At 46.3% G+C, this 24,578-nt stretch overlaps 2 protein-coding genes across 2 annotated transcripts in view; one reads left to right on the forward strand and one right to left on the reverse strand.

Moving 5' to 3' along the window:
• The first annotated feature begins 2,666 nt into the window (after positions 1-2,666).
• Positions 2,667-24,578, forward strand: part of LOC121506608 (long-chain-fatty-acid--CoA ligase 1-like) — a 30,323-nt gene continuing 8,411 nt past the window's right edge. Inside the window, exons 1-10 of the mRNA XM_041782413.1 lie at positions 2,667-2,796; positions 8,731-9,207; positions 10,035-10,149; positions 10,300-10,364; positions 10,558-10,659; positions 11,878-11,977; positions 18,570-18,745; positions 19,604-19,636; positions 19,742-19,793; positions 19,892-19,965. Coding sequence (XP_041638347.1) covers positions 9,013-9,207; positions 10,035-10,149; positions 10,300-10,364; positions 10,558-10,659; positions 11,878-11,977; positions 18,570-18,745; positions 19,604-19,636; positions 19,742-19,793; positions 19,892-19,965 — 912 coding nt within the window. The 5' untranslated portion in view covers positions 2,667-2,796; positions 8,731-9,012. The remainder of the gene's footprint in view (positions 2,797-8,730; positions 9,208-10,034; positions 10,150-10,299; positions 10,365-10,557; positions 10,660-11,877; positions 11,978-18,569; positions 18,746-19,603; positions 19,637-19,741; positions 19,794-19,891; positions 19,966-24,578) is intronic.
• On the reverse strand, positions 4,080-6,195 carry LOC121506606 (autotransporter adhesin BpaC-like). The gene is made up of 2 exons (XM_041782411.1): positions 6,151-6,195; positions 4,080-5,897 (listed from the first exon to the last, which is right to left on the reverse strand). Exons 1-2 carry the CDS (start codon positions 6,193-6,195, stop codon positions 4,080-4,082), a joined length of 1,863 nt encoding a protein of 620 aa, XP_041638345.1.

The following is a 24,578-nucleotide window of genomic DNA, read 5'->3' on the forward strand; positions in this document are numbered from 1 at the left end:
AGAGTCTGTGATGGTCCTCAGAGTCTGTGATGTGGTCCTCAGAGTCTGTGATGGTCCTCAGAGTCTGTGATGGTCCTCAGAGTCTGTAATGTGGTCCTCAGAGTCTGTGATGGTCCTCAGAGTCTGTGATGGTCCTCAGAGTCTGTGATGGTCCTCAGAGTCTGTAATGTGGTCCTCAGAGTCTGTGATGGTCCTCAGAGTCTGTGATGGTCCTCAGAGTCTGTGATGTGGTCCTCAGAGTCTGTGATGGTCCTAGGAGTCTGTGATGGTCCTCAGAGTCTGTGATGGTCCTCAGAGTCTGTGATGGTCTTAGGAGTCTGTGATGGTCCTCAGAGTCTGTGATGGTCCTAGGAGTCTGTGATGGTCCTCAGAGTCTGTGATGGTCCTCAGAGTCTGTGATGTGGTCCTCAGAGTCTGTGATGGTCCTCAGAGTCTGTGATGGTCCTCAGAGTCTGTGATGTGGTCCTTAGAGTCTGTGATGGTCCTCAGAGTCTGTGATGTGGTCCTCAGAGTCTGTGATGTGGTCCTCAGAGTCTGTGATGGTCCTCAGAGTCTGTGATGTGGTCCTCAGAGTCTGTGATGGTCCTCAGAGTCTGTGATGGTCCTCAGAGTCTGTGATGTGGTCCTCAGAGTCTGTGATGGTCCTCAGAGTCTGTGATGGTCCTAGGAGTCTGTGATGGTCCTCAGAGTCTGTGATGGTCCTCAGAGTCTGTGATGGTCCTCAGAGTCTGTGATGGTCCTAGGAGTCTGTGATGGTCCTCAGAGTCTGTGATGGTCCTAGGAGTCTGTGATGGTCCTCAGAGTCTGTGATGGTCCTTAGAGTCTGTGATGTGGTCCTCAGAGTCTGTGATGGTCCTCAGAGTCTGTGATGGTCCTCAGAGTCTGTGATGGTCCTCAGAGTCTGTGATGTGGTCCTCAGAGTCTGTGATGGTCCTCAGAGTCTGTGATGGTCCTCAGAGTCTGTGATGTGGTCCTCAGAGTCTGTGATGGTCCTAGGAGTCTGTGATGGTTCTCAGAGTCTGTGATGTGGTCCTCAGAGTCTGTGATGTGGTCCTCCGAGTCTGTGATGGTCCTAGGAGTCTGTGATGGTCCTCAGAGTCTGTGATGTGGTCCTCAGAGTCTGTGATGGTCCTCAGAGTCTGTGATGTGGTCCTCCGAGTCTGTGATGGTCCTAGGAGTCTGTGATGGTCCTCAGAGTCTGTGATGTGGTCCTCAGAGTCTGTGATGTGGTCCTCAGAGTCTGTGATGGTCCTCAGAGTCTGTGATGTGGTCCTCAGAGTCTGTGATGGTCCTCAGAGTCTGTGATGGTCCTCAGAGTCTGTGATGTGGTCCTCAGAGTCTGTGATGTGGTCCTCGGAGTCTGTGATGGTCCTAGGAGTCTGTGATGGTCCTCAGAGTCTGTGATGGTCCTCAGAGTCTGTGATGGTCCTCAGAGTCTGTGATGGTCCTAGGAGTCTGTGATGGTCCTCGGAGTCTGTGATGGTCCTAGGAGTCTGTGATGGTCCTCAGAGTCTGTGATGGTCCTCAGAGTCTGTGATGTAGTCCTCCGAGTCTGTGATGGTCCTAGGAGTCTGTGATGGTCCTCAGACTGTGATGGTCCTAGGAGTCTGTGATGGTCCTCAGAGTCTGTGATGGTCCTAGGAGTCTGTGATGTAGTCCTCCGAGTCTGTGATGGTCCTAGGAGTCTGTGATGGTCCTCAGAGTCTGTGATGTGGTCCTCAGAGTCTGTGATGTGGTCCTCAGAGTCTGTGATGGTCCTCAGAGTCTGTGATGTGGTCCTCAGAGTCTGTGATGGTCCTCAGAGTCTATGATGTGGTCCTCAGAGTCTGGTGTTTTTTGACATAAAGTCCAGGAGAGACTAAAGGGTTAAAGATAACTGAGGACTCAGAGGGTTAACCGACTTCACTCTGCAGCCATGCAACAATATCATAGCAGAATGATATGAAGTTGGTTTAGCATTAGCACTGCTAGCACCAGCGTCCTGTGCTGGTCTCTGCAGGTGAAGGTCCACATTCCTGAGGTGAATCTCGTCAGGGCAGGGTTAGAGGTTTAATCTGGGACATTTCTATCAGTGTGATGATCAGACAGCTAACCCTCACTGTTCCTATAGAGGCCGTCAATGCTTTATCAGCCCACGGTCCTTCATGTCAGAGTAAAGGGTGGCAGCAGGTCAGTCAGAACAACTACAGTGCCTACTAGTGGTGGGAGGCTGTATTACAGTGTAGATGGAGCGTTTGGGCCTGACCTCATGAAAATGTAGAGTTTAACTGAGGACAGAGATCTGAGTGTAAGCGTTCAGCCGGCCCCTGCTTCAGTGTGATAAATAAATAAAAATCAGGTTCAGAGACCTTTGGTGCCATACTGGTTTCTACAAACAAATGTTGGACCTGCTGAAAGGGCCCTGTGGTCCACTTTTGGGTTGTTTTCCAGTCTGGGTCCCAGAACAAACACGGGTCCAGCAGTCCTAGTTTTATCCTGGGTCTGAGTCAGTCTGGGTTTGTGTGCTGGTCTCTGAGCGTCTTCATGGATTAGTTCATTGATTGTTGATTCGGTCAGACCGTCTTGCCATGACAAACCAATGAGAGCCCTCCCTGAGTGCATCCTGACCTTTGATTGGCAGATTACCTGTGGTTACACATCACCTGTGTCAGCATTAGAGCGTGGTTACTGCAGAGTGTCGTGGTTGCTGTAGCAGCAGGATCAACAGTGTTTCTGTGGTCAAAGCCGTCAGATGTTCAGCTAAAGGAGCACCGTGTCTCGCCTGGCCGTGTCTTGCCTGTCCGCTCCGTGTCCCAGGTGAGTGCTGGGTTAGAGAGGAATGGAGGAGGAAACATGGTGACCTTGTTTTTCCTGCTCTGAGTTTTTATTGAGCTGTGTCGGTGACATCTGAGGAATGTTAATAGTGAACTCAGAGTTATTCTCTGAGCTCAGACTGAGGAACAAGGGTTATGTGTCTGCTCTGTTATTGACCAATCATTAGCTCAGCACAGGCGTACCAAAGACACAGCACTCAGACGTCTGAATCTATCTAAACCTAGCCCTGAGAGGCAGTAAACCAGAGTTTGATAGGTTAGTTCTCTGTTGTATCAACGCGTCAGTAAACCTCCTCCTGTAGTAAAGTCTGTTTATTATGAAATATTATTAAATAGAGCCACATCTGTAAGGAGCATGTGTTTGTGGGATGAGCAGCAGAGCTGAGGATGTTGGTTGGTCCAAACAGCTGATTCTACCACTGACTCTTGTTTGGATGATTGAAGTCCGACAGCAGCCCATGCTGATCCACCAGAGTTCAGTAGTGTTGAGGTCAGGACTGCTGGCAGGACATCCCATCCTCTCCACTCCCAGATTCTGGAGGTGGTCTATGATAAACCCCGCTCTGTGGGGTCCAGCTACACCATCATGGAGAATGGAGTTCAGTCCCAGACTGAGGAGATGTAGGATTGCTGGTTGGAGAATCTTATCTCCTTATCTCTCTCTGAGATTTCCTCCAATGATGGCGATCAGGCACCAAACCAACAAGATACTACAGAGATTAACGTTCCTGTGGGCCAGACCTGCATGACTGGATAAAACTAAAGATGCTTGAATCTTTATGACTGAAATAATTCTGTTCATCTACTTCAGAGTGACTGATGTGTTGTTCTACCAGGGCTGATTCTGAAGAACTCTCTAAGTTCACAGATAAAACCAAAAAACATTTTTACAAACTTTTCTACAAAAAGAAAATGCTCTATTCAAGAGCAGAGAGACAGGTACTGGTGTCCCGTTGGAAAGGAAGGTCTGTCCCGTTGGTACTGGAGTCTGTCCCGTTGGTAGTGGAGTCTGTCTCATTGGTAGTGGAGTCTGTCCCATTGGTAGTGGAGTCTGTCCCGTTGGTAGTGGAGTCTGTCCCATTGGTAGTGGAGTCTGTCCCGTTGGTAGGGGGTTCTGTCCCGTTGGTAGTGGAGTCCGTCCCGTTGGTGGTGGAGTCTGTCCCGTTGGTAGTGGAGTCCGTCCCGTTGGTAGTGAAGTCCGTCCCGTTGGTGGTGGAGTCTGTCCCATTGGTAGTGGAGTCTGTCCCGTTGGTAGTTGAGTCTGTCTCATTGGTAGTGGAGTCTGTCCCGTTGGTAGTGGAGTCTGTCCCGTTGGTACTGGAGTCTGTCCCATTGGTAGTGGAGTCTGTCCTGTTGGTAGGGGGTTCTGTCCCGTTGGTAGTGGAGTCCGTCCCGTTGGTGGTGGAGTCTGTCCCGTTGGTAGTGGAGTCCGTCCCGTTGGTAGTGAAGTCCGTCCCGTTGGTGGTGGAGTCTGTCCCATTGGTAGTGGAGTCTGTCCCGTTGGTAGTGGAGTCTGTCCCATTGGTAAGGAAGGTCTGTCCCGTTGGTGGTGGAGTCTGTCCCGTTGGTAGTGGAGTCTGTCCCGTTGGTGGTGGAGTCCGTCCCGTTGGTAGATGATTCCGTCCCGTTGGTAGTGGAGTCCGTCCCGTTGGTAGATGATTCCGTCCCGTTGGTAGTGGAGTCTGTCCCGTTGGTAGTGGAGTCCGTCCCGTTGGTAGTGGAGTCTGTCCCGTTGGTAGTGGAGTCTGTCCCATTGGTAGTGGAGTTTGTCCCGTTGGTGGTGGAGTCTGTCCCGTTGGTAGTGGAGTCTTTCCCATTGGTAGTGGAGTCTGTCCCGTTGGTAGTGGAGTCTGTCCCGTTGGTACTGGAGTCTGTCCCGTTGGTAGATGATTCCGTCCCGTTGGTAGTGGAGTCTGTCCCGTTGGTAGTGGAGTCTGTCCCGTTGGTAGTGGAGTCTGTCCCGTTTGTGGTGGAGTCCGTCCCGTTGGTAGATGATTCCGTCCCGTTGGTAGTGGAGTCCGTCCCGTTGGTAGATGATTCCGTCCCATTGGTAGTGGAGTCTGTCCCGTTGGTGGTGGAGTCTGTCCCGTTGGTAGTGGAGTCTGTCCCGTTGGTAGTGGAGTCTGTCCCATTGGTAGTGGAGTTTGTCCCGTTGGTAGTGGAGTCTGTCCCGTTGGTAGTGGAGTCTGTCCCATTGGTAGTTGAGTCTGTCCCATTGGTAGTGGAGTCTGTCCCGTTGGTAGTGGAGTCTGTCCCGTTGGTAGTGGAGTCTGTCCCGTTGGTAGATGATTCCGTCCCGTTGGTAGTGGAGTCTGTCCCGTTGGTAGTGGAGTCTGTCCGGTTGGTAGTGGAGTCTGTCTCATTGGTAGTGGAGTCCGTCCCGTTGTTAGTGGAGTCTGTCCCATTGGTAGTGGAGTCTGTCCCGTTGGTAGTGGAGTCTGTCCCATTGGTAGTGGAGTCTGTCCCATTGGTAGTGGAGTCTGTCCCGTTGGTAGTGGAGTCTGTCCCGTTGGTAGTGGAGTCTGTCTCGTTGGTAGTGGAGTCTGTCCCGTTGGTAGTGGAGTCTGTCCTGTTGGTAGATGATTCCGTCCCATTGGTAGTGGAGTCCGTCCCGTTGTTAGTGGAGTCTGTCCCATTGGTAGTGGAGTCTGTCCCGTTGGTAGTGGAGTCTGTCCCATTGGTAGTGGAGTCTGTCCCATTGGTAGTGGAGTCTGTCCCGTTGGTAGTGGAGTCTGTCCCGTTGGTAGTGGAGTCTGTCCCGTTGGTAGATGATTCCGTCCCATTGGTAGTGGAGTCCGTCCTGTTGTTAGTGGAGTCTGTCTCATTGGTAGTGGAGTCTGTCCCGTTGGTAGTGGAGTCTGTCCCATTGGTAGTGGAGTCTGTCCCATTGGTAGTGGAGTCTGTCCCATTGGTAGTGGAGTCCGTCCCGTTGGTAGTGGAGTCTGTCCCGTTGGTAGTGGAGTCTGTCCCGTTGGTAGTGGTCCTGGGGCCGCTGTGGCGAGCTCTCAGGTTCTTTTGTAACTGAAGTGAGAGTTGTGTTCCTGGTGCATGTTGACCTCCTCCAGGGTGGCCCCGGTTCTCTGACTATGATTTTCATGGACAGGATGTCAAGGTGTAGCTGGGGGAGGAGGGTTTTCACTCGGGGACTTCAGTATTCTGTCTCTGCTTGTTGAAGATGATGTGGTTCTGTTGGTGTCCTGGGGGGGGGGGGGTGCTGTGGTCAGAGGTGTTTATTTTGGTAACATCAGATCTGGGCTGATGGTCTTTTTCATCCTCAGGGTTCAGCTGGAGGTTAATCTCCTTCCAGTTTACTATCAAACAGACTCGTCGTCGTCACCTCACGAGATTTGGTTTCAGCTGTGCGGATTTTTCTCCTCAGCATCGTTGAAACCCAACACACCTGCTCAACCTGTCCAGGTAGAATCACCGAGACGGTCTGATCCTGCTGTGATGAATCAGAGCTGACATAACAAAAACAAAGTCACTGAAGGTCATTGTAGGTCACTGCTGGTCATTGTAGGTCACTGCAGGTCATTGCAGGTCACTGCAGGTCATTGCAGGTCACTGCAGGTCATTGCAGGTCACTGCAGGTCATTGCAGGTAACTGCTGGTCATTGCAGGTCACTGCTGGTCATTGCTGGTCATTGCAGGTCACTGCTGGTCATTGCAGGTCACTGCAGGTCACTGCTGGTCACTGCTGTTCATTGCAGAGGTGTGGACTCATGTCACACGACTTGGACTTGAGTCAGACTCAAGTCACAATTTTGATGACTTTGGACTGGACTTGACAATATCATCAAAGACTTGCAACTCAACTTGGACTTTGACATCAATGACTAGGAGGTGTTTATTTTGGTAACACCAGATCTGGGCTGATGGTCTTTTTTATCCTCAGGGTTCAGCTGGAGGTTAATCTCCTTCCTGTTTACTATCAAACAGACTCGTCGTCATCACCTCACGAGATTTAGTTTCAGCTGTGCGGATTTTTCTCCTCAGCATCGTTGAAACCCAACACACCTGCTCAACCTGTCCAGGTAGAATCACCGAGACGGTCTGATCCTGCTGTGATGAATCAGAGCTGACATAACAAAAACAAAGTCACTGCTGGTCATTGCTGGTCACCGCAGGTCACTGCAGGTAACTGCAGGTCACTGCTGGTCACTGCTGGTCATTGCAGAGGTGTGGACTCATGTCACACAACTTGGACTTGAGTCAGACTCAAGTCACAATTTTGATGACTTTGGACTGGACTTGACAATATCATCAAAGACTTGCAACTCAACTTGGACTTTGACATCAATGACTAGGGACTTGACTCGGACTTTAGTGTGATGACTTGAAAATACTTGAGATTTTCAGTGTGTTGAGTAAAATGTGCCCCATTCAAACTAACGCTGTGATATTCAACCTGAAATCCTCTATAACTCTAAGTCCACACAAAGAAGACAGACTTAAGCATCCAAACTCAAATGTAAACTTGTGTATTATTATCGTTGGATGCTCGCTGGACAGAGGAACGTTCATGAAAGAGCGAAGAGTGACAGAGGAAGTCCGCTGGTGGCGTGTCTTCATTAAGTTCATTCATAGAGGTGTGCTGTCTTGTGTTCACAGTGGAGCTTCTAATGCCCTCGTTTTCACACATTGCTTCAGTCATTTCCTGCCGATGCCCTCCCATACTCGTATTTCATGATGACTTTTACGATGCGTATCATCATCAATGAGCCAAACACACACGGATCACATTTTGAAATAATGTAAAATTGAGTAAAACTTGTCCAAATGTGGGTGTTTTATTTGATCTTAAATGTATTAATGATAAATACTGTCCAAAGGGCAGAAACAGAAAAATGAAAGCAACAAACTGACAGGACAGAACGGTCTGTGAGGGGGAGCTGCAGGTGTGAGGCAGGGCCGGTTTTAGCCATTTGGAGGCCCAGGGCAAAGACCACTATGGGGACCCTCCCCCTCAGCTAAAAGCAATAATAATGAGAGGAGAAAAATAGAAAGCATAACTTTAAGTTAACAGAGTCACAGAACTACAGTAAATGTCCAAATATGAAATATAAATACCCAAACAGACACCCATGATTCACCAGCTCTGTTTTTTGTTTATTCACTAGGAGGCAGTCATTGTGTTCACAGAACTGGAGGTCTTATAACTGAACACATAACTTGAGGTTCAGAACTGGTTATAGCACCTTAAACCTAATGTTGACCTGTCAAACATGTTCACTTACAAACACACACAAACCCTATATATCCACTCACACACCTATACAGGTACACACACACACACACACACACACACACACACACACTCACATTAGATGAGTTAAAATGACTGTACAGCTTCTTCAGAGGTTCATTTGTTGTTGCACCGCTTAGCACTGATCATATCCTATCCTTCACTCTTTTTCTGTGTGATTCAGTTCTGTCACACTGGTCTGATTTTATTTAAAAAATAAAACAATTCAAAATGCATTCATTGTATTTGTCAAATGTAATAGATTGTTACGTTGTTAAAATGGCGTTTTATTTGGTAAACAGTGCTTATGACTTGGAAGGACTCGAAATTTCAAGCCTATGACTTTGGACTTGACTTGTCTTTACTTGAGACTTGACTTGGACTTGGGATTAACCACTTGAGACTTACTTGAGACTTGCGAAACAAGGACTTTCTCCCACCTCTGGGTCATTGCAGGTCATTACAGGTTCAATATATGACAAAAGTTTGCTATCAGTGTCCTTCCCTCTGTCTGTGGTTTCCTGGCCATCAGTCTCTTTTTCTCTCTCTAGTCTTTGTGTGTTATTAAAATGAGAGTTCAGTTTTGGTCCCAGCCCTAGATCCACTCACGTCATCAATCAGAAACAAATAAATTCTTGTTTTATTTAAAATAACAGTCTGTTCTCTCTGTAGGTCCCTGCTGGCCTCCATCCTTACACTCCATCCTCTACCACTCTACTGCTGACCCCGCCCCCTTCAGCGTCTACCACTCTACTGCTGCCCCCTCTCTCTGACCCCGCCCACTTCAGCGTCTACCACTCTACTGCTGCCCCCTCTCTCTGACCCCGCCCACTTCAGCGTCTACCACTCTACTGCTGCCCCCTCTCTCTGACCCCGCCCACTTCAGCGTCTACCACTCTACTGCTGCCCCCTCTCTCTGACCCCACCCCCCACAGAAACACAGCCGGCAGCATCATGCTGAGTCAGGAGTTCCTGCAGAAGTTGAGGTTTCCAGACCTGGACCATGTGAGCGAGTACATCAGCAGTGTCTCCGCCCCCGTGTTAGTCAGCATGGGGGCGGTGGCGGCCGCTACAACCTACTACCTGGTCACGCGACCCAAGCCCCTCCCTCCAGTCTGTGACCTCAGCATGCAGTCCATGGAGGTTCCTGTGAGTCTGAAGTCCATCTGAGAGAGCTGATCCTGAAGAGATTACTGAGTAGACGGAGCTAGAGCAGGGCTGATCAGTGATCAATACCTAATGATCGGTTCTAGTCATTACTGTAACACTGAGCACACAGCTGCATCTACAACATTAGAATATCAATAATTAACTCTAGAGTGAAACTCCCACATGTTCCAGATGAATCTCTTAGAAAGTGAAATATTTCAGACTTCTTAGTTTTCATCCTGATGATGGCGGCTCACTCAAATCTTTAAATATCAGAATGTCACAAACATCAGACCAATGAAGGATCAATAATCCAGACATGTGGACCTCCTGATGAATCCAGTAGTCCAGCCAGCGGTCTTTCCCATGGTCGTGGTTGTGTGAACCGAACCAGAGAGAGAGAATGACTCAGGGAACCTTAAATCTGGAGTTTAGGTTTGTGTGAGCCGGATCATCGAGATTAAAACTTAAAGTCTGAAATGTTCCACCGTGTTTGGGATGAATGTCGCGTTTCTGGAAGTCTAACTTCCTGAAGTAAATCCAGGGAAAGGGAACTGTTTCATGATATTCTGAATGATTGTTTGGGGGTCTGAAGGAAGGAAACGGTGGGCGTGTCTCAGACAGCAGGGGGTCTGGAGACTGAGGACGTCTCCTCAGGAACTCTTTAAGTTTAAATCAGATCAATAATCATTAATCAGCCCAGGACCGATGGAGGTCCAGGTCTGAGCTCAGAGATGGTTTCAGTGAATCAAACGGGCTCTGGTTGCTCTAAAACCCTCAGAGGGTGTAGCGGGGACAGGCGGTCTCATCTTCTGTTTGATGTTCAGGGTGGAGAGCTGGCACGCCGCTCTGTCCTGATGAACGGAGACGCCTACCTGACACACTACTACCCCGACGCCACGACCATGTACGAGTTCTTCCTCAGAGGGGTCAGAGAGTCCAGTAAGTCTGAGCTCCAGCTCTGTTTCCATCCTCATCATTCAGACGTTTCCTGGTGTCACTGAGGTTATTGATCTGTGACTGATCAGGACTACAGCTGATCAGAAATACCTGATCAGGGATCAGGATGATAAATCTGTCTCTGTTCCTCAGATAACGGTCCGTGTCTGGGCTCCAGGAAACCCAAACAGCCGTATGATTGGCTGTCCTACAGAGAGGTAAGATGCTGAGGATCAACAGGAACCATGAAGGATGGAGGACTCACAGATCTGCTGTCCTCTCTGAGTGATCATTTCATCCTGAGCTCTGCCTCAGAGATCGTTCATGTGAGAGTGTTTAAATCCTGGTAAAGGTGGAATCTCTGTATCTGTGTATCTGTGTTTGTGTGTGTGTTTGTGTGTTTGTGTGCAGGTGAAGGAGCGGACAGAGAACCTGGGTTCTGCATTTCTTCATAAAGGACACTCCAAAAGCTCTGAGTCCTACATCGGCATCTTCTCTCAGAACAGACCTGAGGTAGGCGCTGCTCTCTGGATCTGTGCTTCATGACTGGGTTTAATAACATGTTGGTAGAGGCTACAGACCAGCACTGAGACTGATAGGAGACAGATCTGAGTACTGAGACACACACCTACAGCACTGTTGGTCTAAAATAAACCATCCTGATGTTTCCTCCTAAAGGAACAACATCTCAGTTCATCACTGCTCCTAAATACTTCAGATTTATTTTCATTAATGTTTCATTCTTCATGGTTTTCCTCAGCTTCAGTGAGAACAAACATCCCTGAGGAGTTAGAGGACTCTTCTTAAAGGGAATAATAAAAACATCTCTGTAAAAACCGTCAGTCCTGAAACCAGAGCTGTCAGACTCCTGTGGGTTTGTTGTTTTCAGCTTTGTGTTACCACAGAGAGGACAGAGGATTAAACACCAGAGTTTTAACCTTTTTACTATTGGAGGAGAAGAGAAAGTCCCGCCTGTTAGAGGGACAATCTTTATGATAACAAAGCCAGTATTATAATATTAATTACTAACTTTATTATAACAGGGTATAGTCTTTATTATAATATTAATTATTAACTTTATTATAACAGGGTATAGTCTTTATTTTAGTATTAATTATTAACTTTATTATAACAGGGTATAGTCTTTATTATAGTATTAATTATTAACTTAATTATAATAGGGTATAGTCTTTATTATAGTATAAATTATTAACTTAATTATAATAGGGTATAGTCTTTATTATAGTATTAATTATTAACTTTATTATAATAGGGTATAGTCTTTATTATAGTATTAATTATTAACTTTATTATAATAGGGTATAGTCTTTATTATAGTATTAATTATTAACTTTATTATAATAGGGTATAGTCTTTATTATAGTATTAATTATTAACTTTATTATAATAGGGTATAGTCTTTATTATAGTATTAATTATTAACTTAATTATAATAGGGTATAGTCTTTATTATAGTATTAATTATTAACTTTATTATAATAGGGTATAGTCTTTATTTTAGTATTAATTATTAACTTTATTATAACAGGGTATAGTCTTTATTTTAGTATTAATTTATTATACCCTAATATTAATATCTGTATTCTAACTGGTTAGTCGGGTCTAGAGCTGCCCTCGTCTACAGTCTCCTGAGGTAACTTTAGTCATGACCTGGTTCTGGTCTGGTTCTGAGGTTCTCTGAGTTCTAATGGTCTCTGTGGTTCTGTGTAGTGGACCATCACTGAGCTGGCCTGTTATACCTACTCTCTGGTGTCGGTCCCTCTCTACGATACGCTGGGAACAGACGCCATCGCCTACATCATCGACAAAGGTAAACACCAACATCAGATCCATCTGATCCATCTAGAACACAGACCTCCTTCATATCAGCCTCACAGTAGTACGGTACAACCCTGCAGACTGGAGCAGGACCTGTTGGACTACTCTATGGTAGAATAGATCAATAAGTCTGATCAGAATCAGAGGAACAGATGTACAGGCCACGCCCTCCTGACATGCAGACCAGGGTCAGGGTCTGCTCATCGGGGGGGGGGGGGGTCTCTCTGCAAATCAGGATGATTGTTTTATCGTGGTCATATTCAAAAAGAGCAGACATAAACTTTACCAGGCATCACATCAGGAAACGACCTTAAAGAGATCTGTGGAGGTCAACGCCATCAGTGACCAATTAATGCATGTGCCAGGCCTCTCTCTCTCTCTCCTGCTCTATCTCTCTCTCTCTCCTGCTCTCTAGCTCTCTCTCCTGCTCTATTTCTCTCTCTCTTCTGCTCTATCTCTCTCTCTCCTGCTCTCTCGCTCTCTCTCCTGCTCTATCTCTCTCTCTCCTGCTCTAACTCTCTCTCCTGCTCTATCTCTCTCTCTCTCCTGCTCTCTCGCTCTCTCTCTCTATCCTGCTCTCTATTTCTCCTGCTCTCTTGCTCACTCTCTCTCTCCTTCTTGCTCTCTATCTATCTCTCTCTCTCTCCTGCTCTATCTCTCTCTCATTCTGCTCTCTCTCTCTCTCTCTCTCTCAATCCTGCTCTCTTGCTCTCTCTCTCTCCTGCTTGCTCTCTAGCTCTCTCTCTCTCTCCTGCTCTCTCTCTCTCTCTTTCCTGCTCGCTCTCTATCTCTCTCTCTCTCCTGCTCTCGCTCTCTCTCTCTTGCTCTCCTGCTCGCTCTCTCTCTCCTGCTTGCTCTCTATCTCTCTCTCTCTCTCTCCTGCTTTATCTCTCTCTCTCTTTCTCTCCTGCTCTCTCGCTCTCTCTCTCTATCCTGCTCTCTCTCTCTCCTGCTCTCTCGCTCACTCTCTCTCTCCTTCTTGCTCTCTATCTCTCTCTCTCTCTCCTGCTCTATCTCTCTCTCTCTCATTCTGCTCTCTCTCTCTCTCTCAATCCTGCTCTCTTGCTCTCTCTCTCTCCTGCTTGCTCTCTAGCTCTCTCTCTCTCTCCTGCTCTCTCTCTCTCTCTTTCCTGCTCGCTCTCTATCTCTCTCTCTCTCCTGCTCTCGCTCTCTCTCTCTTGCTCTCTTGCTCGCTCTCTCTCTCCTGCTTGCTCTCTATCTCTCTCTCTCTCTCTCTCCTGCTTTATCTCTCTCTCTCTTTCTCTCCTGCTCTCTCGCTCTCTCTCTCTATCCTGCTCTCTCTCTCTCCTGCTCTCTCGCTCACTCTCTCTCTCCTTCTTGCTCTCTATCTCTCTCTCTCTCCTGCTCTATCTCTCTCTCTCTCATTCTGCTCTCTCTCTCTCTCTCAATCCTGCTCTCTTGCTCTCTCTCTCTCCTGCTTGCTCTCTATCTCTCTCTCTCTCTCCTGCTCTCTCTCTCTCTTTCCTGCTCGCTCTCTATCTCTCTCTCTCTCCTGCTCTCGCTCTCTCTCTCTTTCTCGCTCTCTCTCTCCTGCTTGCTCTCTATCTCTCTCTCTCTCTCTCTCCTGCTTTATCTCTCTCTCTCTTTCTCTCCTGCTCTCTCTCTCCTGTTCTCTCGCTCACTCTCTCTCTCCTACTTGCTCTCTATCTCTCTCTCTCTTTCTCTCCTGCTCTCTCTCTCTCCTGCTCTTCTCTCATTCACTCTCTCTCTCCTGCTTGCTCTCTTTCTCTCTCTCTCTTTCTCCTGCTCTATCTCTCTCTCTCCTGCTCTCTTGCTCGCTCTCTCTCTCTCCTGCTCACTCGCTCGCTCACTCACATGCTGCAGAGAAGCTTCATCAGGTTTCTGCTGTAAATCCAGTTATGGTTGTGCAGCAGCCTGATCTCCAGTCTGGACCACTGGATGTAGAACTAGTTTTAAACACTTTCACTCCTAGTGCGTCGTCGACAACGCGCTGTTGAAGCACACTTTACATGACCATAATTGCATGAACGTTTGTGCTATCAGAAAAATTCAAACAGTTTCTAAAAGCTAAGAAACTGTGCTTTACAGCCAGCATGCAGTTATTTCTGTAATTTCCCCTTTTCCCACTAAGATCCTAGCATAAAGTTCCCCTGTTTTTTGTGTTTCTTCATTTAAACTGTTAAAACACTTAACATGCAGTAATAGGTAAATAACTGCCATATAAGTTCTTGGTATTGTGGATAAATGGGCAAAAGCACGTCCTCACAGGCCCACTTTTTAAACATGCAGTACATTGTACACAACTGCCAGATATTTAAGTACTCTAGAATAATGGGCAAAAGCACTTACAAGACACTTTCTGTGCCATTTATAGTTAAAATAAGAACGTGTCCAGAGGTTCAGGAGTTAAAGGGTTAAATCAGACTCAGAAAATCATTTTGGCTTTACTCAGAGTCCCATCAGTGAAGACCGGCTCACCTAAAGACCTCCAGAGTGAGCTGAAGACCTGGGGCCTCATTTATAAACGCTGCGTACACACAAAAGAGAGCGTACACCACTTGTAAGCAACGTTTGGGATTTAAAAAAACAACAAACTTGACGGGAAAATGTGCGCACCTCCACAGCAGCTCTGACCCTGCCGGACGCACAAAACCTGGATAAACGTGAAACTGACCTCAACAGTAGAAGGATGAAATTAAGACTGATGTGAAACTGATACATTTGTGTGAAATAATCAAACATTACATATTTCATAACACATATCATATATGAGGGATATATTCGAAATAACGGGAAAAAGAAGAAAAATTTACATTGATGCCCGAGGGAGTGTGTGAACGCACGCACGCACTCGTGCCCACACACACAGCCTTTATTATTGACTCGATCATGTTCTGTCAGTGTGAAACAAACCCTACATGTTATTATGACATCCATTCACATAAACAACAAGGTGACAGTCAACGTGACAGGATCAAAATGTGCCAGACAATGACAGATCAATGACAGGATCAAGACAGGATCAATGACAGGATCAATGACAGGATCAATGACGATCAATGACAGGATCAATGACACGATCAATGACAGGATCAATGACAGGATCAATGATTGATCAATGATGATCAATGACATGATCAATGACAGGATCAATGACAGGATCAATGACACGATCAATGACAGGATCAATGACAGGATCAATGACACGATCAATGACAGGATCAATGACACGATCAATGACAGGATCAATGACAGGATCAATGACACGATCAATGACAGGATCAATGACAGGATCAATGACATGATCAATGACATGATCAATGACAGGATCAATGACAGGATCAATGACAGGATCAATGACAGGATCAATGACACGATCATTGACACGATCAATGACAGGATCAATGACAGGATCAATGACACGATCAATGACACGATCAATGACAGGATCAATGACATGATCAATGACACGATCAATGACAGGATCAATGACAGGATCAATGACAGGATCAATGACACGATCAATGACAGGATCAATGACAGGATCAATGACAGGATCAATGACACGATCAATGACACGATCAATGACAGGATCAATGACACGATCAATGACAGGATCAATGACAGGATCAATGAATTGATCAATGAATTGATCAATGACACGATCAATGACAGGATCAATGACAGGATCAATGAATTGATCAATGACATGATCAATGACACGATCAATGACAGGATCAATGACAGGATCAATGACACGATCAATGACAGGATCAATGACAGGATCAATGACAGGATCAATGACACGATCAATGACACGATCAATGACAGGATCAATGACAGGATCAATGACAGGATCAATGACACGATCAATGACAGGATCAATGACAGGATCAATGACACGATCAATGACAGGATCAATGACACGATCAATGACAGGATCAATGACAGGATCAATGAATTGATCAATGAATTGATCAATGACAGGATCAATGACAGGATCAATGACACGATCAATGACACGATCAATGACAGGATCAATGACAGGATCAATGACACGATCAATGACAGGATCAATGACAGGATCAATGACACGATCAATGACACGATCAATGACACGATCAATGACAGGATCAATGACAGGATCAATGACATGATCAATGACACGATCAATGACAGGATCAATGACACGATCAATGACAGGATCAATGACACGATCAATGACACGATCAATGACACGATCAATGACAGGATCAATGACATGATCAATGACAGGATCAATGACAGGATCAATGACACGATCAATGACAGGATCAATGACATGATCAATGACAGGATCAATGACAGGATCAATGACACGATCAATGACAGGATCAATGACACGATCAATGACACGATCAATGACAGGATCAATGACAGGATCAATGACAGGATCAATGACACGATCAATGACACGATCAATGACAGGATCAATGACACGATCAATGACAGGATCAATGACAGGATCAATGACAGGATCAATGACATGATCAATGACACGATCAATGACACGATCAATGACAGGATCAATGACAGGATCAATGACATGATCAATGACACGATCAATGACACGATCAATGACAGGATCAATGACACGATCAATGACAGGATCAATGACACGATCAATGACAGGATCAATGACAGGATCAATGACACGATCAATGACACGATCAATGACAGGATCAATGACAGGATCAATGACAGGATCAATGACACGATCAATGACACGATCAATGACAGGATCAATGACAGGATCAATGACAGGATCAATGACAGGATCAATGACAGGATCAATGACAGGATCAATGACACGATCAATGACACGATCAATGACAGGATCAATGACAGGATCAATGACATGATCAATGACACGATCAATGACACGATCAATGACAGGATCAATGACAGGATCAATGACACGATCAATGACAGGATCAATGACACGATCAATGACAGGATCAATGACACGATCAATGACAGGATCAATGACAGGATCAATGACACGATCAATGACAGGATCAATGACACGATCAATGACACGATCAATGACAGGATCAATGACAGGATCAATGACACGATCAATGACAGGATCAATGACACGATCAATGACACGATCAATGACACGATCAATGACAGGATCAATGACACGATCAATGACAGGATCAATGACACGATCAATGACACGATCAATGACAGGATCAATGACACGATCAATGACAGGATCAATGACACGATCAATGACAGGATCAATGACATGATCAATGACAGGATCAATGACACGATCAATGACACGATCAATGACAGGATCAATGACATGATCAATGACAGGATCAATGACACGATCAATGACAGGATCAATGACACGATCAATGACAGGATCAATGACAGGATCAATGACAGGATCAATGACAGGATCAATGACACGATCAATGACACGATCAATGACAGGATCAATGACATGATCAATGACACGATCAATGACACGATCAATGACAGGATCAATGACACGATCAATGACACGATCAATGACAGGATCAATGACACGATCAATGACAGGATCAATGACACGATCAATGACAGGATCAATGACACGATCAATGACAGGATCAATGACATGATCAATGACAGGATCAATGACAGGATCAATGACACGATCAATGACACGATCAATGACAGGATCAATGACATGATCAATGACAGGATCAATGACATGATCAATGACAGGATCAATGACATGATCAATGACAGGATCAATGACACGATCAATGACACGATCAATGACACGATCAATGACACGATCAATGACAGGATCAATGACACGATCAATGACAGGATCAATGACAGGATCAATGACAGGATCAATGACAGGATCCTCTGGTGCATGTGGTGCATCCGTGTCCCCCCCCCCCCCTCCACCACCACACCCCTCAGGAGGGATTCCCCAGTGATCCCCGCCAGCTTGTCGTCTGTGGGGGTGAGCTCTGTGCCCTTTCCCCCTCCTGTCACACAGACACTCTTTCTATGAGAGCGATGCGCCTTTTCGCCTCCACTTTTATGTGGGATCATTTCTTTTTACTTCAGCCACAGTCCGACCCTCTGAGGAACGTTATTTACAGCATCAGCCACACGCTTCCACTCTTTAGCCTTTCTGGCGTTAGTGATGCCCAAACTGTGGCCACCCAATAAGACTCTGCGTGTGTCCACCTCTCCTATTAATATCGCGACCTCACATTGAGTGGAATTTCTTTTTTTCGTTCGTTTTCCGTCTTGGTCCATCGTGAAACGGATATCATTGAATATTCATCAAGGGCGTTCACCTGACCTTCTATAGGCACCATATGGGCGGGGCAAAGTGTTCCCTCACGTGCAACAACTTTAGAGTTGATAGTGATTTATAAATGGAAACAGGCGTAGGACGTGCGTGCGCACTCTGTTAAAAATCTGAAAGTTTTTGTGCGCATGCATTTCCTGTGTTTCCGGCGTACGCCAGCTGTAGTGATCTTTCCTACGCACAGTTTTATAAACGAGGCCGCTGGTCTCTGATCTCTCCTTGTCCTCTGCAGCCTCCATCTCCACCGTGGTCTGTGACGTGGCGGACAAAGTCAGCCTGGTTCTGGACTGTGTGAAGGACCGGGATCATACCGTGAAGACCATCGTTCTGATGGAGACCCCTGGAGCAGATCTGGTCAGCAGGGGGCAGCAGGCTGGGATCCACATCATCAGCATGGAGGAGATGGAGGTCAGAGTTCAGATTTGGGGGCCGTGTCCCCTCACAGGAAGGGTCCGCTGACGGTCACATGATCCACTGAGAGAAACAGAGAAAAACGTTAACCCCCAAGAGTTCCTTTAACATCCCAACGCGTCTGACCCTGAGGACAAAAATGTCTCAGATATCACACATTCATATTTTTGTCACTTTAGTCTTTAGAAACTGAAATATTCAGATCAAATATTCATGATATTCTGGGGATTTTAACCCTTTAAAGGCCAGCATGTTCACACAACTCCACTGTTTTAATAGAACGAAATCACAGAAACTCAAATCAAGTACACACATTTTTTTACACACACACTTTTTTCACACACACTCTTATCCACCAGCACGGTCCGCTTGTAGAAAAGTGTCAACTTTTCCTTGAATGGGAAGAGTAGCGCCATCTGGTGGGCAAATATAAAGACTGAAAATATAAAGCTGATCGTCCAGAATGAACCTGAACCTGAATGATGCATTTGTTTATGTTCAGATCAAAATGTTGTTTTTAGGGGGACACTTTTGGTCCTTAGGAGCAAATGTGTGGGTTTTTGTGTAGCTTAGCAGTTTTAGGCTAATTTCAGGAACTGAGACAACGATTCTACATTTTTAAATGTTTATCCTCTGACTAATCTGAGCTATATTTATTCACCTCAGCTAACATGGCTTGAAAATTAGAAACTGGATGTCACAGAAACTCCCTCAGATCTTTTTAGGGTTAATAAACCAGGAGTTCGGGGTAAAACCTGTTTCCTGTAGGACTTTAATGTTAATCCCGCCCTGTATCTGTGAGCACCATGAGGATTTTAGAGTCGTCGGTTCACTGACTGAATTTTTGTTGACCAGGCTCTGGGTAAGGAGAACCATCGCCCCCCTGTGGTGAGTAAACACTTCCTGTTCTGCACCCTTCTCTACCTAAACTAGCAGAGCTGCCTCCGTCTGCTGTCGGCTCTTTTTTAGTCTCTGTCTCTGTCGTCCCTCCAGCCTCCTCGACCCGAGGACATGGCCGTCATCTGCTTTACCAGCGGGACAACAGGTGGCGCCGTCGCTCACTGATAACAGAATGATGATCTAAACAGTCCTGTTAGAAAAATCTGAGCTCAATCTGAAGATGTTTGTGTTTGATTCTCTCAGGAAACCCAAAGGGAGCCATGCTGACTCATGGGAACATCGTGTCCAACTGTTCCGCCTTCATTAAAGTCTCAGAGGTGAGAAGTTCAGCTGCCAGCGCCCCCTGCTGTTTAGAGACAGAATAAAAGCTTCTTTATGTCAGCTGATGTTAAACGGAGACGCCTTGCTCCAGCATCAGCTGGTACCGCCGGGGTTACAGGATCTGAAAAAGGACCGTCTTAAAGACATAAAGGGGGGTCAACATTCAGCCTCCAGAGACCTGAGCGCCTGTTTAGAGCATTTTTAGTTTTTCTCTGGATGATAAACCTGAACAGTTTAAACCTACCTTAAATCCCAAAAAACGTACCCCAGATTTCCTCAAATATTCTTCAGATGTTTTAGTGAAACTACCATAAAGCCTTAACTCGAGTGAAGTTTCTCCAAAATTCCATGTTGATTCCTGAAAATTGTGAAAAAATTCACCAAAATCTCAAAGCAAACTCCCAAAATGAACAAATATGTTTCCTAAGATCCCATGAAATTCCATCAAATTCTAGATATTTCAAAGGACACCCTGTCTCCCCGTTCCAAATCAAATTTACAAAATTAGAAAAAAAATAAATACCTGAAGATTTTGAAGTAAATTCCCCCAAAACATTAAGAAAAAACGTCCCAAAAGTTGCAAATACATTTCCCAAATTATGATAAAAATACCAGAAAATTTCCTGAAGAAAAATCACCAAACATCTGAAAAAACAAACAAAAAACACTCAAAGTTCAGTTTTAGCGACGAGCTCAGAAATGATCCCTGTGTGGTAGAAAAGCCTGATGGATCATCAGGACACGGAGCTCAGTTTGACTGAAAACAAACGTCAGTCTAGAGAAGGGTGGCGGGCAGCAGCCACGATCTCTCCGACTCTTTCAGTGTCCTCAAACATGGACAGCATCAGTTTCACTGCCAAGCCCATGTTCACATTTATTCTATTAAGATTTATTTTTGGGCATTTTTGTGCCTTTATTAGATAGAAGAGGACAGTGGATAGAGTCGGAAACAGGGTCAGGAGTCGGGGAGAGACGTGCGGTGGGGGGCCTCAGGCCGGATTCGAACTCGGGCCGCCCGCGTAAATGGGGAGCGCCTTTAACCACTAGGCCACCTGCTCCCCCCACGTTCACATTTATAACTGGAAAAGCACTCGGAGAGCACAGACCTCCGCCATTAGTCCTATCTCCCAGTAGTGAAGAACCCTTCAAAAAATTCCTGGATCCAGACGGTGATCCAAATCAGTCCCAAATTCTAAACAGTTCTTTCTTATGCCATTTCTGATATTTCCTGAAAATTTCATGACTATCAGTCCATGACTTTTTGAGTTATGTTGCTAACAAACAAACAAACAAACCCTCCCGATCACATGACCTCCCTGGAGGAGGTAAAAATAGGAATCACAGAATTAGAGACAGAGTGCTGCTGTCCTCCTTCAGTCTCTACGCTCCATGATCAAAGATATCGCTAGTCTTTCACTGTTTACCACATCTGCCGTCTCTCAGGTTGTCATGGAGACACTGTTTACCACGTCTGCCGTCTCTCAGGTTGTCATGGAGACACTGTTTACCACATCTGCTGTCTCTCAGGTTGTCATGGAGATCAGACACTGTTTACCACGTCTGCTGTCTCTCAGGTTGTCATGGAGATCAGACATTGTTTACCATGTCTGCTGTCTCTCAAGTTGTCATGGAGATCAGACACTGTTTACCACGTCTACTGTCACTCAGGTTGTCATGGAGACACTGTTTACCACATCTGCTGTCTCTCAGGTTGTCATGGAGACACTGTTTACCACTTCTGCTGTCTCTCAAGTTGTCATGGAGATCAGACACTGTTTACCACGTCTGCTGTCTCTCAGGTTGTCATGGAGATCAGACACTGTTTACCACGTCTGCTGTCTCTCAGGTTGTCATGGAGACACTGTTTGCCACGTCCATCGTCTCTCAGGTTGTCATGGAGACACTGTTTACCACATCTGCTGTCTCTCAGGTTGTCATGGAGACACTGTTTACCACGTCTGCCGTCTCTCAGGTTGTCATGGAGACACTGTTTACCACGTCTGCCGTCTCTCAGGTTGTCATGGAGATCAGACGCTGTTTACCAAGTCTGCTGTCTCTCAGGTTGTCATGGAGATCAGACACTGTTTACCACTTCTGCTGTCTCTCAAGTTGTCATGGAGATCAGACACTGTTTACCACGTCTGCTGTCTCTCAGGTTGTCATGGAGACACTGTTTGCCACGTCCGCCGTCTCTCAGGTTGTCATGGAGACACTGTTTACCACGTCTGCCGTCTCTCAGGTTGTCATGGAGACACTGTTTACCACGTCTGCTGTCTCTCAGGTTGTCATGGAGATCAGACGCTGTTTACCAAGTCTGCTGTCTCTCAGGTTGTCATGGAGACACTGTTTACCACGTCTGCCGTCTCTCAGGTTGTCATGGAGACACTGTTTACCACTTCTGCTGTCTCTCGAGTTGTCATGGAGATCAGACATTGTTTACCATGTCTGCTGTCTCTCAGGTTGTCATGGAGATCAGACACTGTTTACCACTTCTGCTGTCTCTCAAGTTGTCATGGAGATCAGACACTGTTTACCACGTCTGCTGTCTCTCAGGTTGTCATGGAGACACTGTTTGCCACGTCCGCCGTCTCTCAGGTTGTCATGGAGACACTGTTTACCACATCTGCTGTCTCTCAGGTTGTCATGGAGACACTGTTTACCACGTCTGCCATCTCTCAGGTTGTCATGGAGACACTGTTTACCAAGTCTGCCGTCTCTCAGGTTGTCATGGAGATCAGACGCTGTTTACCAAGTCTGCTGTATCTCAGGTTGTCATGGAGACACTGTTTACCACTTCTGCTGTCTCTCAAGTTGTCATGGAGATCAGACACTGTTTACCACGTCTGCTGTCTCTCAGGTTGTCATGTAGATCAGACACTGTCCACCAAGTCTGCTGTCTCTCAGGTTGTCATGGAGACACTGTTTGCCACGTCCGCCGTCTCTCAGGTTGTCATGGAGACACTGTTTACCACATCTGCTGTCTCTCAGGTTGTCATGGAGACACTGTTTACCACGTCTGCCGTCTCTCAGGTTGTCATGGAGATCAGACGCTGTTTACCAAGTCTGCTGTCTCTCAGGTTGTCATGGAGACACTGTTTACTACGTCTGCCGTCTCTCAGGTTGTCATGGAGACACTGTTTACCACTTCTGCTGTCTCTCGAGTTGTCATGGAGATCAGACACTGTTTACCATGTCTGCTGTCTCTCAGGTTGTCATGTAGATCAGACACTGTTTACCACGTCTGCTGTCTCTCAGGTTGTCATGGAGACACTGTTTGCCACGTCCGCCGTCTCTCAGGTTGTCATGGAGACACTGTTTACCACATCTGCTGTCTCTCAGGTTGTCATGGAGACACTGTTGACCACATCTGCTGTCTCTCAGGTTGTCATGGAGACACTGTTGACCACATCTGCTGTCTCTCAGATTGTCATGGAGACACTGTTTACCACTTCTGCTGTCTCTCAAGTTGTCATGGAGATCAGACACTGTTTACCACGTCTGCTGTCTCTCAGGTTGTCATGTAGATCAGACACTGTTTACCACGTCTGCTGTCTCTCAGGTTGTCATGTAGATCAGACACTGTTTACCACGTCTGCTGTCTCTCAGGTTGTCATGGAGACACTGTTTACCACATCTGCTGTCTCTCAGGTTGTCATGGAGACACTGTTTACCACGTCTGCCGTCTCTCAGGTTGTCAAGTAGATCAGACATTGTTTACCACGTCTGCTGTCTCTCAGGTTGTCATGGAGACACTGTTTGCCACGTCCGCCGTCTCTCAGGTTGTCATGGAGACACTGTTTACCACATCTGCTGTCTCTCAGGTTGTCATGGAGACACTGTTTACCACGTCTGCCGTCTCTCAGGTTGTCATGGAGACACTGTTTACCACGTCTGCCGTCTCTCAGGTTGTCATGGAGATCAGACGCTGTTTACCAAGTCTGCTGTCTCTCAGGTTGTCATGGAGACACTGTTTACCACGTCTGCTGTCTCTCAGGTTGTCATGGAGACACTGTTTGCCACGTCCGCCGTCTCTCAGGTTGTCATGGAGACACTGTTTACCACATCTGCTGTCTCTCAGGTTGTCATGGAGACACTGTTTACCACGTCTGCCGTCTCTCAGGTTGTCATGGAGACACTGTTTACCACGTCTGCCGTCTCTCAGGTTGTCATGTAGATCAGACATTGTTTACCACGTCTGCTGTCTCTCAGGTTGTCATGGAGACACTGTTTGCCACGTCCGCCGTCTCTCAGGTTGTCATGGAGACACTGTTTACCACATCTGCTGTCTCTCAGGTTGTCATGGAGACACTGTTTACCACGTCTGCCGTCTCTCAGGTTGTCATGTAGATCAGACATTGTTTACCACGTCTGCTGTCTCTCAGGTTGTCATGGAGACACTGTTTGCCACGTCCGCCGTCTCTCAGGTTGTCATGGAGACACTGTTTACCACATCTGCTGTCTCTCAGGTTGTCATGGAGACACTGTTTACCACTTCTGCTGTCTCTCAAGTTGTCATGGAGATCAGACACTGTTTACCACGTCTGCTGTCTCTCAGGTTGTCATGTAGATCAGACACTGTCCACCAAGTCTGCTGTCTCTCAGGTTGTCA

This window comes from Cheilinus undulatus, unplaced genomic scaffold (assembly GCF_018320785.1).
Source record: "Cheilinus undulatus unplaced genomic scaffold, ASM1832078v1 Contig10, whole genome shotgun sequence".
Classification (NCBI taxonomy): domain Eukaryota; kingdom Metazoa; phylum Chordata; class Actinopteri; order Labriformes; family Labridae; genus Cheilinus; species Cheilinus undulatus.

What these genes read in the sequence shown, in the direction of transcription:
- LOC121506606 (XM_041782411.1), bottom strand. Translation starts at nt 6,195, where the DNA reads ATGCTGAGGAGAAAAATCCGCACAGCTGAAACCAAATCTCGTGAG. An exon ending in CTGAAACCAAATCTCGTGAG is followed by an intron (nt 5,898 to 6,150) that starts GTGACGACGACG and finishes TGAAAATCATAG; the next exon opens with TCAGAGAACCGGGGCCACCC.